At 38.5% G+C, this 12,407-nt stretch overlaps 1 protein-coding gene across 1 annotated transcript in view; it reads right to left on the minus strand.

Moving 5' to 3' along the window:
* Nucleotides 1-23: 23 nt before the first annotated feature.
* Nucleotides 24-12,407, minus strand: part of FAM133B (family with sequence similarity 133 member B) — a 32,911-nt gene continuing 20,527 nt past the window's right edge. The window contains exons 9-11 of the mRNA XM_039473007.2: nucleotides 8,731-8,823; nucleotides 3,785-3,832; nucleotides 24-125 (exon numbers count right to left, since the gene is read on the minus strand). Coding sequence (XP_039328941.1) covers nucleotides 39-125; nucleotides 3,785-3,832; nucleotides 8,731-8,823 — 228 coding nt within the window. The 3' untranslated portion in view covers nucleotides 24-38. The remainder of the gene's footprint in view (nucleotides 126-3,784; nucleotides 3,833-8,730; nucleotides 8,824-12,407) is intronic.

The raw sequence follows: 12,407 nt of genomic DNA on the forward strand, positions 1-12,407 counted from the left end.
GCACTTTCTTTATAAGAGAATCCTGATTTTTCTTAATGTTATGGTGAGTCAGGACTTGAACTAGCAGCCTTCTTTTTCTTCTTCTTACTGTGTTTCTTATGCTTCTTTTTCTTTTTTGTTTTTTCCTGTAAAGATAATTCCAGATTAGACATTACTACATACAAATATGCAAATTAAAAGTATCTTTACCATGCTTCTTCTAAGCTACCACATGATTATTCCAAACAATCCACACAACCAAGTAAACTACTCAAAGCATTTCTTGAAAAGTCTCAACAACCAGTATCATATGAGGACTAAAAGAGTTCTTGTTGATTTTCAAAAAGATATGGAGAAACTCTTAAGTCATTAGCACATTAACATAATTTCTAACAAAATTTCCTGTAAGAAATAATCAATTGAATCATGCTCCCAATCACTATAGTTTATGCTACATAACTTCTAAAGGTAAAGCAACTGCAGTTACTAGAAAGGAGTAACCACAGAAAAACATAATTGTTTTTATAAAATAGTTTACAGATAGAACAGAAATATTAAATGTGCTACAGGTACTGCATACTGCTCAGACTGGCAGCACTATTTGAAGTTATCATTAATTATTAAATTATTATATTAAATCAACGAATTAGTACAAATTATCGATGTATAGTTAAGCAAAATAGATGTCTGATTTTTAGAACAAAATGCCACTAAAGCCTGGTAAAAAGTAGTTAAACTATGAGTGGATAAAAAGAGAGCTGGAGTTTTGTTGAAGTCTGACTCTCCTATTTCTGTAAAAGGCGGCAGAACTTTTAGAAACATAGATACTTGGAAAGGTAGTATCAAATGAGAGATTGCTGCTTGTCTATTGATATTCAAGAGAAGAAAATGAAAAGCAAGAAAGGAGAAGAGACCTATAAGGACGGCAACAGCAGAGCTTCCAATCCATTTCCTAACTATCAGCACTGTTCACTCTCCCCTCTCTCAAAGGCCTCTATCACTCTGTGGCACTAAGCTAATTTTCATCATTCTTTTTTCACTACATGTTTAAAGTACATAGAAAACTTTACAGAGTCCATAATCTTGTAATTTGGGCTTTTAAAACTAAGTTTTGGGTATAGGCTGCTTTTTCATAAAAGGACAGCTGACCACTCTCTTCTAAAAATTATTTTCTTCTTAGCTTCCATTATACCTCTCTGTTGGTATTCTTCTATTACAAAGACCTCTTCATGTACTTTGCTGACTCTTGTTCCTCTGCTTGGCTTTTCTGGGGCTTCCTTCCCTTGTTTTCCACACACTCTCCCAGTCACATGCTTTATATCAATGATGCCCAATCTTTATATGCAGTCGTACACTTTGACCTCAGGACTGTAAGTGCCTCGTTAACAGCTCTACCTGGGATGTCTAGTAAGGCATATCTGAAATTTCCACAACAAAAGGCTTCATTTTTCTCTCCAAATCCTCAGCCATCTTAGTAACTGGCACCACTAATCTGTCATTTTGCTTAAGTCAAAGAATCTAGGCTATCTTTGATTCTGCTCTTTGCTTTAACTCGACTGTCCACATCCAAACCGGGCAAATCTTATCATTTAAGTAGAAAATATATCTCAAATCTATCCTTGCCAGTCCAACTCCATTACTATCACTGCAGTACAAACATCATTCCTCATTTGTGCCCACTTATCTCCTTTACCAAAGCATTTACAAACGAAAATATTTAGGTTACCTCTTTGTTTAAAACTCTCAAAACAGCTTCTTCTAACATTCTGACGAAAGGTACTCTGTTGTGTGATGTAAGCAGGTCTCTGCTTACTTCCTACCCTCATTGTAAGGCATTCCTCTCTCCTCACCAGGTTTATACCACATAAGTTCTCTCAGTCCTTTAAATATATCAAACTTATTCTCACTATAGGTCCTTAAAAGCCCTTCTCTCTCCCTAGGATGTTCTTTCCTTTGATCTTCACATGGTTGGCTCTTTCTTGTAAATCAGATTTCAGCTTAATTTCACTTCCTCAGAGAGGATTTCATGAGCTCCTCCCCACAATCTCTCTCTTATGTGTCATACTCTTCTATCTTGTACTCCACTGTATTCAAAGATTTAGAAAACTGCCTACATAGAGACACTTCATACATACACACTAGCTGAAAGCATGAAACAGTGAAAGTATGCAAATACTAATCTGGTTATATCTTAATTAATCCAAACCACAGACCAAAGCCGTCTTCACTCGAATTACTTAAACATTCAGAAAAAAACAAAAAACAAAAAAACTTATTTGTCATCGTGGGCTTGGAGCATATAAAACGTTATTTCTGAATCATATATTACTAGGTAAGCCTTCCTATCAGAGAAGGCACCTCATTTTTAGAGTCAGGGAAATTCAGGGAAAAGGTTACTCAAACCTACAAATGATGTTTTCATTTTTCTTTCACCTTTCCCCAAGAAAATGCTTTCAAAGGTCATACCTCACATTTACACTGAGGGCCCCCTAAATTACTTTGCTGATATTATATTTGCAATTACTCTTTGAAAATAATCTGTTAACCATTTTCTCTTGGTTGATCTGCTTCTTGCTTGGATACTGCTTCTATTTTCCTTAATTTGCCTATTTTTTCTCTGTTCTTCTCGATTTGCATTAATAGCAGAGGTTGGCTTTCAAAGCTATCAAAAGAATCATCTTTATTTATTTATTTATTTATTTATTTATTTGAGACGGAGTTTCGCTCTTGTTACCCAGGCTGGAGTGCAATGGCGTGATCTCGGCTCACCGCAACCTCCGTCTCCTGAGTAGCTGGGATTACAGGCACGTGCCACCATGCCCAGCTAATTTTTGTACTTTTAGTAGAGACGGGGTTTCACCATGTTGACCAGGATGGTCTCGATCTCTTGACCTCGTGATCCACCCGCCTCGGCCTCCCAAAGTGCTGGGATTACAAGCTTGAGCCACTGCGCCCGGCCTAAGAATCATCTTTATTAATGAGTCATTTATTTTGTTGTATTCTTATTTTTTCATTGCAGCTAGTGCTTGGAGAGGCTTTTTCTGTTATTACCAGATTTGGCTGTTTTGGAAGTAACTACTCTCAAAGATAAAGGAAATCACCATACTTTGATCTCTTTTATTTCATATTGTAGCTTAAGAAAGTCAAACAGCATTTAAGCTTATATTTCTTCTTTTTTTTCTTTTGACAGAGCCTTGCTCTGTTGCCCAGGTTGGAGTGCAGTGGCGCAATCTCTGCTCACTGCAACCTCTGTCACCTGGGTTCAAGCGATTCTCCTGCCTTAGCTTCCTGAGTAGCTGGGATTACAGATGCCTGCTACCACACCTGGCTAATTTTTGTATTTTTTTTTTTTAAACTAATTGATTTTTTTCTCTTTTCCTCTACACCTAGCCAATGTGCATATGTGTGTGTGTGTGTGTGTGTGTGTGTGTATGTGTGTGTATATATATATATATATATATATATATATATATATTTTTTTTTTTTTTTAGTAGAGATGGGGTTTCACCATCTTGGCCAAGCTGGCCTTGAACTCCTGACCTTGTGATCTACCATGCCTGGCATGAGCTTATATTTCTAACAGTAAAATATTGAAGTGAAAACAGGACATGTTTGCTACCAGGGTATACTTTATTTTTCCTGAACCATTTTAACTTTCTCCTACCAATTAAATGAAGCTGCTGAACACCACACCTTTCCCAACAAATATTTATATGGTCCCAGTAAATCCAATCAAGCTTTACCTGACCCATTTTAAACCAAAACACCTATACTATTGTCTGTAAAAACGTTAAGAGATACTTGCTGTTGCTTTTTCTCGTTCTTCACTGCTTTTCTTCTTTTTGGCTCGTACCTAAAAAGTTTAAATTTTTGTGGGGAACAGAAGACAAACATGTAATTTGTACTCAAGGCATTTTTATTTCAATCTTTATCTTGCATCCTCAAAATGTAAACGTAAAAAACATTTTGACAATCATAGGACATTTAAAATAACTCCTGTTATATCTCAATGAGGTTTCAATAAAAAAACACATAAAGAAAGGACAATAAAGATGTGAAATCTCTAGACACCTTCTCTTATATTCCCTTTTTTTTTTTTTTTTGAGACGGAGTTTCGCTCTTGTTACCCAGGCTGGAGTGCAATGGCGCGATCTCGGCTCACCGCAACCTCCACCTCCTGGGTTCAGGCAATTCTCCTGCCTCAGCCTCCTGAGTAGTTCGGATTACAGGCATGTGCCACCATGCCCAGCTACTTTTTTTTGTATTTTTAGTAGAGACGGGGTTTCACCATGTTGACCAGGATGGTCTTGATCTCTTGACCTGGTGATCCACCCGCCTCGGCCTCCCAAAGTGCTGGGATTACAGGCTTGAGCCACCGCGCCCGGCCTCTTATATTCCCTTTCAGCACCTAAAAAAATGTGGTACAGTGGAAAAAAACATGAGCTCCAGACTAGGTGCGGTAGCTCTCGCTTGTAATCTCAGTACTTTGGGAGGCCAAGGTGGGAGGCTCACTTCAGCCTAGGAGTTCGAGGCCAGCCTGAGGAACATGATAAGACCCCGTTTGCACCACAGCACTCCAGCCTGGGTGACAGAGTGAGTCCTTGTCTCAAAACACACAAATAAAACATCAGCTCTGAAATGAGACAAATTCCAAAGTCTGAATCCTATCTCACTCTCAACATCTGTAAAATGGAGATAATATTCACCTTCAAGGGGAAGTGCCTGAAATATAGCAGGTATTTCTCTCACTCTATGGTGCTCAACAAATGGTAGCTCTATATTCAGTGTAGTTAGTATAAGCCAACAGATTAAAATTATTCTAAGTAAGAATTATCATCCCATTTATATTTTATTTCAATCTTTTTGAGTGTGGTACAATGGATTTAAATTAAACTGAGGCTGGGAGTAGTGGTTCATGCCTGTGATCCCAGACCTTTGATAGGCCAATGTGGTAGAATTACTTGAGGCCAGGAATTCAAGACCAGTCTGGGTAACCTAGGTAACTTCACCTCTATGAAAAAATTTCTGTGAAAAATTAGTGTGGTGTGGTGGCATGTGACTGGAGTCCTAGCTACTTGGGAGGCTGAGGTGGAAAATCACTTGAGCCCAGGAGTTCCAGGGTGCAGTGATCTATGATTGCACTGTTGCACTCTAGCCTGGGCAACAAAGCAAGAACCTACCTCTAAAAAAAATAAGAATAAATAAACTAAAGGTTGCCAAAGCTTATTAATATTTCATGTTAAGTCCAAATGTGAGATATTTCATATTGGCTGGGCGTGCTGGCTCAAGCCTGTAATCCCAGCACTTTGGGAGGCCGAGGCGGGTGGATCACGAGGTCAAGAGATCGAGACCATCCTGGTCAACATGGTGAAAACCCGTCTCTACTAAAAATACAAAAAAAAATTAGCTGGGCATGGTGGCGTGTGCCTGTAATCCCAGCTACTCAGGAGGCTGAGGCAGGAGAATTGCCTGAACCCAGGAGGCGGAGGCTTTGGTGAGCCGAGATCGTGCCATTCCACTCCAGCCTGGGTAACGAGAGCGAAACTCCGTCTCAGAAAAAAAGATACTTCATATTAAACTTCCTATCATGTAGCAGACAAATGTAATACAATACTAATATATTACATAGAAAGCAATACTTATAAAATTGCCTAACATTGAATTGTGTGGTTTCACTGACTACAATATTAAATATATGTCAAATACACAAAAATGCAATTAATAATAAAAGGAAGCATGAGGACTAAAAAAATACAACACATAAGGATTAGAGATTATAAGCTCACAATACAGATCATTAGCTCACTAGCTCTCTTTATGGAGCACCTAGGAAACAATTATTTTTACTGTTATTCTTGTTATTACAATGACTAAGGGTGACAGTAGATGTACTGCATTAATTTAGCCAAGCAGAGATGAGGGATGCTGTCACACCATGTCCTGAACAGCCCTGTATATCCTCCATGACTTTTGAATAGCCTGCTAAACATTCATGTGATTAATGTGTTTGTAATACAGAAACTAAACATTTTTTTTTTTTTTTTTTTTGACAGTCTCACTCTGTTACCCAGGCTAGAGTGCAGTGGTGCAATCTCGGCTCATCGCAACTTCCAACTCCTTGGTTCAAGCGATTTTCCGGCCTCAGCCTCCCGGGTAGTTGGGATTACAGGTCTGTGCCACCATGCCTGGCTAATTTTTTTATTTTTAGTAGAGATAGGGTTTTGCTATGTTGGTCAGGCTGGTTTTGAACTCCTGACCTCAGGTGATCCATCTACCTGGGCCTCCTAAAGTGTTGGGATTACAGGTGTGAGCCACCACTCCTGGCCCAGAAACTAAATTTAAAAAAAACAATTTTTGGCCGGGCGCGGTGGCTCAAGCCTGTAATCCCAGCACTTTGGGAGGCCGAGGCGGGTGGATCACGAGGTCGAGAGATCGAGACCATCCTGGTCAACATGGTGAAACCCCGTCTCTACTAAAAATACAAAAAATCAGCTGGGCATGGTGGCGCGTGCCTGTAATCCCAGCTACTCAGGAGGCTGAGGCAGGAGAATTGCCTGAACCCAGGAGGCGGAGGTTGCGGTGAGCCGAGATCGTGCCATTGCACTCCAGCCTGGGTAACAAGAGCGAAACTCTGTCTCAAAAAAAAAAAAAAAAACAAACAAAACAAACAAACAAACAAACAAAAAAAAAAACAATTTTTTTTTTAAGAGATAGGGTCTCAATATGTTGTCCAGGCTGGTCATGAACTCCTGGCTTGAACTCATTCTCCTGCAACAGCCTCCCAAATTGCTGAGATTATAGGTACCACAAGAGAGCCACTGTATCCAGTCTCTTGTGCAGGATTTTAAGATACAATGTATGGCACCGTATGGTTTTTAAAGGGCATATGTTATATACCTGCTAGAGCCCGCATTTTGTTTCTTCTTCTGGTGTTTTTGTTTTGTTTGTTTTCTGGTGTTATGGCATTTATTTATTTATTTTTTGAGATGGAGTTTCGCTCTTGTTGCCCAGGCTGGAGTGTAATGGCACGATCGTGGCTTACTGCAACCTCTGCCTCCTGGGTTCAAATGATTCTCCTGCCTCAGCCTCCTGAGTAGCTGGGATTACAGGCACCTGCCACCATGCCTAATTTTTTGTATTGTTTGTTTGTTTTTTTTCAGTAGAGATGGGGTTTCACTATGTTGACCAGGCTGGTCTGGAACTCCTGACCTCAGGTGATCCACCTGCCTCAGCCTCCCAAAGTGCTGGGATTACAGGTGTGGGTCAACGCACCCAGCCTGGTGTTACCACATTCAAGCATTTACACTGAAGTACAATTTCATAAAATTACACATTGTCATTACTGTTTTTATAGAGATAGGGTCTTGCTATGTCACCTGGGCTAGAGTGCAGTAGCTATTCACAGGTGAGATCACAGTGCATATAGCCTCAAGCTCCAGGGTTCAAGCAATCTTCTTGCCTCAGCATTAGCAACATATTTCATTTCAGGGGCAATTATAAGACACTGCTATAAAATGGAGAAAACTGGTCTTACAGGACTGAGTGCCACTGTTGCAGACCAAGAACAATGAAATCAGAAAGGAGAGAGGCTGAAACAAACAAAAAGGCAAGACTCAGGGAATGGGGAGATGAGGAATACAGTAGACAGAGACAGAGCTGGGCAGGATCGATATAGGAGGAGGCTAATACGGAAAGGACTAAGCAATCACGAAAAACAGCTCTTGTTGCAATCTGTTGCCACCCCTTGTAAGCACGGGTCAGATCCTCAACTTTTTTAGAATACGCTATTGGGGGTTAAATATGTTGATTGCTAAAGAAAGCTACAGTTTTTTTTTTTTTTTTTTTTGAGACGGAGTTTCGCTCTTGTTGCCCAGGCTGGAGTGCAATGGCACGATCTCGGCTCACCACAACCTCCGCCTCCTGGGTTCAGGCAATTCTCCTGTCTCAGCCTCCTGAGTAGCTGGGATTACAGGCACGTGCCACCATGCCCAGCTAATTTTTTGTATTTTTAGTAGAGACGGGGTTTCACCATGTTGACCAGGATGGTCTCGATATCTTGACCTCGTGATCCACCCGCCTCGGCCTCCCAAAGTGCTGGGATTACAGGCTTGAGCCACCGCGCCCAGCCGAAAGCTACAGTTTTAAAAATAAATGATTCTAGGGCAACCATGGCTTTTTTTTTTTTATTGTAACGCCAAGAATTATGCAAACTTTAGCCACCATTTACTAGGCTCCAGGTATGATGCAACGCCTTTCGTAATTTATCAGCTCATTTAGTTCTCACAATAAAGTAATATGATAGGTTTCCTTCTAACATTTCTTTTCCACCTCATAACTTTTCTACTCCCCAAAAAGTAGCACAAAACAAAGCTAAATAATATCAATTAAACTAAGATAGTATATGCAATGTTCTGTTTTAACAATGTAGGAGAATGTTGGGTTTCAACATGCTATATGTTACACAACTTCTTTCACGTAATAAGAATGGTAGTATAACAAAAAGAAAATATTAGAAGACTAAAAATAAAATATCTCAGATTAGAAAGGTATGTGGAAATATGGTAAATTATAAAAACTAAAAGATAACTGTCTTCCGGAAAAAAGGAAAACTGATTCCAAAATGAAATAACTTTTTTTCATACTAGAAAGGTGAATAAATTAAGTATGAAATATCTTTTTACTGATTCCTATTAATGAAATCAATAACTAAGCATTTTAAAGTAGAGAAAATGGATTTGATCATATACTCACCTCCTCAATATACTCTGATTCTGACAAGGACTCAGATGATAAAGGTTTATCTTCAGAATACATCTTTCTCTTTTTGCCGAGTCCTTTAATGTCCTATGAAAAATAAATACATTTATCCTGACTCAAAAAGATATACTTTGTCACACAGATTTTATGTTTCTATTTAATTCTTCTAATTATTATTATTATTTTTTGTTGAGACAGAGTTTCGCTCTTGTTACCCAGGCTGGAGTGCAATGGCGCGATCTCGGCTCACTGCAACCTCCGCCTCCCGGGTTCAGGCAATTCCCCTGCCTCAGCCTCCTGAGTAGCTGGGATTACAGGCACGCGCCACCACACCCAGCTAATTTTCTGTATTTTTAGTAGAGACGGGGTTTCACCATGTTGACCAAGATGGTCTCGATCTCTTGACCTCGTGATCCACCCACCTCGGCCTCCCAAAGTGCTGGGATTACAGGCTTGAGCCACCGCGCCTGGCCTAATTCTTCTAATTATTACAATTACCCATTTTTATTTTAGAATGTCTAAAAATTGTGACATTTAGCAGGATTTAAGTCTTTAATTCCACTAAAGCAATATTAAATAAAAAGAAGTAACTATGTCTCAATTTAGATGTAATATCCTTCTTATTTTCTTAAATTATACAGAACAGACTTTAAACAGTCATATGAAACCATGCAAATGGTTATAAGATTTGATTCCTTTGTATTCTAACTCTTTTGTTTCCACCCAGGATTGGATTAGACAGGCCCAGTACTGCAGAAAAGAAAATAAATGGGTAACTATTTGCAATGATCTAAAAGGATCTCTACACAGTAATTCCTAAAGTGTTAAATGTAAATTTGTGTTTAAAAAAATTTTAACCTCTAAGTATTTTTAATGTTGAAAAAATGAGTAACTCTGGAGAAAGAAAGGGGACTGAGACTGGGAGTAGCACGTAGGGACTTAAATACATATCTGAAGAAATAAAAAATTACAAAAACACCCAAAGGAAGTATAACAAAATGTTAAGATTTATTAGAGCTGCATAGTGAATATGCTCATTATCATCTTATATTTTTCATATAACTGTTCTGTATGTCTGAAGTAGTTCATAACAAAAACCAAACTACACAATGGAAAAAATGTTCACCACCTAATATTACATAAAAATTCAGGATGGCCGGGTGCAGTGGCTCATGTCTGTAATCCCAGCACTTTGGGAGGCCGAGGTGGGCGGATCACCTGAGATCAGTAGTTTGAGACCAGCCTGGCCAACATGGTGAAACCCCATGTCTACTACAAATATGAAAAATATCAGCTGGGTATAGTGGTGCGTGCCTGTAATCCCAGCTACTCAGCAGGCTGAGGCAGGAGAATCACTTGAACCCGGGAGGCAGAGGTTGCAGTGAGCTGAGATTGTGCCACTGCACTCCAGCCTGGGTGACAAGATTTTATGTTTTGAGACTCTGTCTCAAAAAAAAAAACCCCTCAGGATATAAAACGTTTTATATAGCATGAGTCTAATTTTGAAGACAGACAAAAATGTAGAAAGTAAACTAACAGTGATGATCTCTCTATGGGCGAGATTATAGGTGACTTCCTTTTGTTTCTGCAGACAGCATTTTATTCTGGCTAAAATGTTAAATGTTAATTGTAAGAAAACGGATCCAAATCTCACTACCAAAGATTAAACATCATTAAGATTTTTGGAAACATCTTTCTACAGGTATGTTTACAATACTACATAAATACTTGCCATTTGGAACCTATTCTTCTCACTCAATAATAACTTTCCAAGCCAACTACAACATCATTTATGGCTGCATTTAACATTCACTAAAATACATGCCAGAATTTACTTAACCCATCTCCTTCTGGAGGGCAGGCATGTGGGTTTCTTTGCTATTAAAAACAAAGCTGAAATAGAATGAAGTGTATATGAGTGCAAACTCTTTAATAATGATGACTAAATCAAAGACCAACGTAGCCTGGTTACACAGCCTTCACACAAATGATCACCTTGCTCTCCCAGCATCTCCTAAATCGTCTGTCACCCATTTATGAATCACACTTTATCAAGAACCTCCCTCTCAGGCTCTTTATCAATCGTATCAAATACAGTTTGTGTTTTTAGAGTTGCCTAAACGTATATTTGTCAATTTGTCTATGTGTGGTATTTTTTCCTTATTTAAGATCACTAATTTTTTGTGTTACATATTCTTAGAAGTTTTTCTTAGTCTGATCATTGTATTTAAACCTTGTTCAGTTTAATTTTTATTATCACTTTTTGCCATTCAGAATTTGAAATATGTGATCAAGTTTCTGAGTTTTGAGGCATAAGCCTTCCCCACCCCAGTATTTTAATATTCACCCTTTCTGTAGCTTTATTTTCATACATTTAAAATCTCTGACCTATTTGGGATTTATTTGGCCTTACAGACTGTCCCGCTTTATGTTTTCCAAATGTTAATCATTTTGTTCCAAGAAATGCCCTCTTTGTCATATTAAATTCCACAAATTCTCGAATTTTTACCTGGACTCTACACTGTTCCATTGTTTTATCTATTCCTGTACTAGTACTGCACTGTGTTAATTAAAACATTCTTATAATGTTTTAATACCCAGTATGGCAAGTCATACCCAGGAACATGTTATGACTCTTCATTTATTCAATCTTCATATAGGTCTCTGAATAGACTTGTATAGTTTTCTTCAAATAAGTACTGCTTACTTCTTTAAAATTTTCCTACAGATTTTTGGTTACTACTTTAAATGGGATATTTTCTTCCCACTGTATTTTCTAATTGAGTATTATCAGCACTTTCAGAACAATTTTAAATAATAAAGGGGCTAAAAACAATGATTATGTTGCTTAAAATTAAAGCTGTATATGACTATAATAAATACAAAAACAAAGTAAAGAGAAGCCAAGGATCAGAGAAAATGTTTTGTTCCAACATAAAAATGGACAAAGACAATGAAAGGCAATGCAAAGAAAATAAAATATGAATGACTAATAAGCATGTTAAGAAGCTCAACCATTTGTACACATTAAATTGGCAATAATGACATCTCCCTGGATTGACAAGTATGTGAATTAAGGGTACTTTTATACACTACCAGCAAGAAAGCAAAATAACAAGCACTTAGGCAAGCAAAATGTTGACAAGTCACATGTGTACAGACATCCTAAAACTTAGAAATTATAGACCAAAGTAGCCTTTAGAAAATTAACAGAAACTGGCCAGGCGTGGTGGCTCATGCTTGTAATCCCAGCACTTTGGGAGGCTGAGGTGGGCGGATCACAAGGTCAGGAGTTTGAGACCAGCCTGGCCAACGCAATGAAACCCCATCTCTACTAAAAATAAAAAAATTAGCCGGGCATGGTGACGTGGACCTATAATCCCAGTTACTCGAGAGGCTGAGGCAGAAGAACTGCTTGAACCCAGAAGGCGGAGAGTGCAGTGAGCCAAGATTGTGCCTCTGCACTCTAGCCCCGGTGACATTGTGACACTGTCACACTGTCTCAAAAAAAAAAAAAAAAAAAAAAAAAAAACCAAAACAAAATTAACAGTAACTGTGGAAGAGGAGAAATGGGTAAGAAATATCCACAGTAGCACTGTTTGCATTACTGAAAACTGAAAACAATCCAGATGTCCATAAATAGGAGAATGAAGGAATAATTTGTGGTGAAT

Source organism: Saimiri boliviensis, chromosome 10 (assembly GCF_048565385.1).
Source record: "Saimiri boliviensis isolate mSaiBol1 chromosome 10, mSaiBol1.pri, whole genome shotgun sequence".
Lineage (NCBI taxonomy): Eukaryota > Metazoa > Chordata > Mammalia > Primates > Cebidae > Saimiri > Saimiri boliviensis.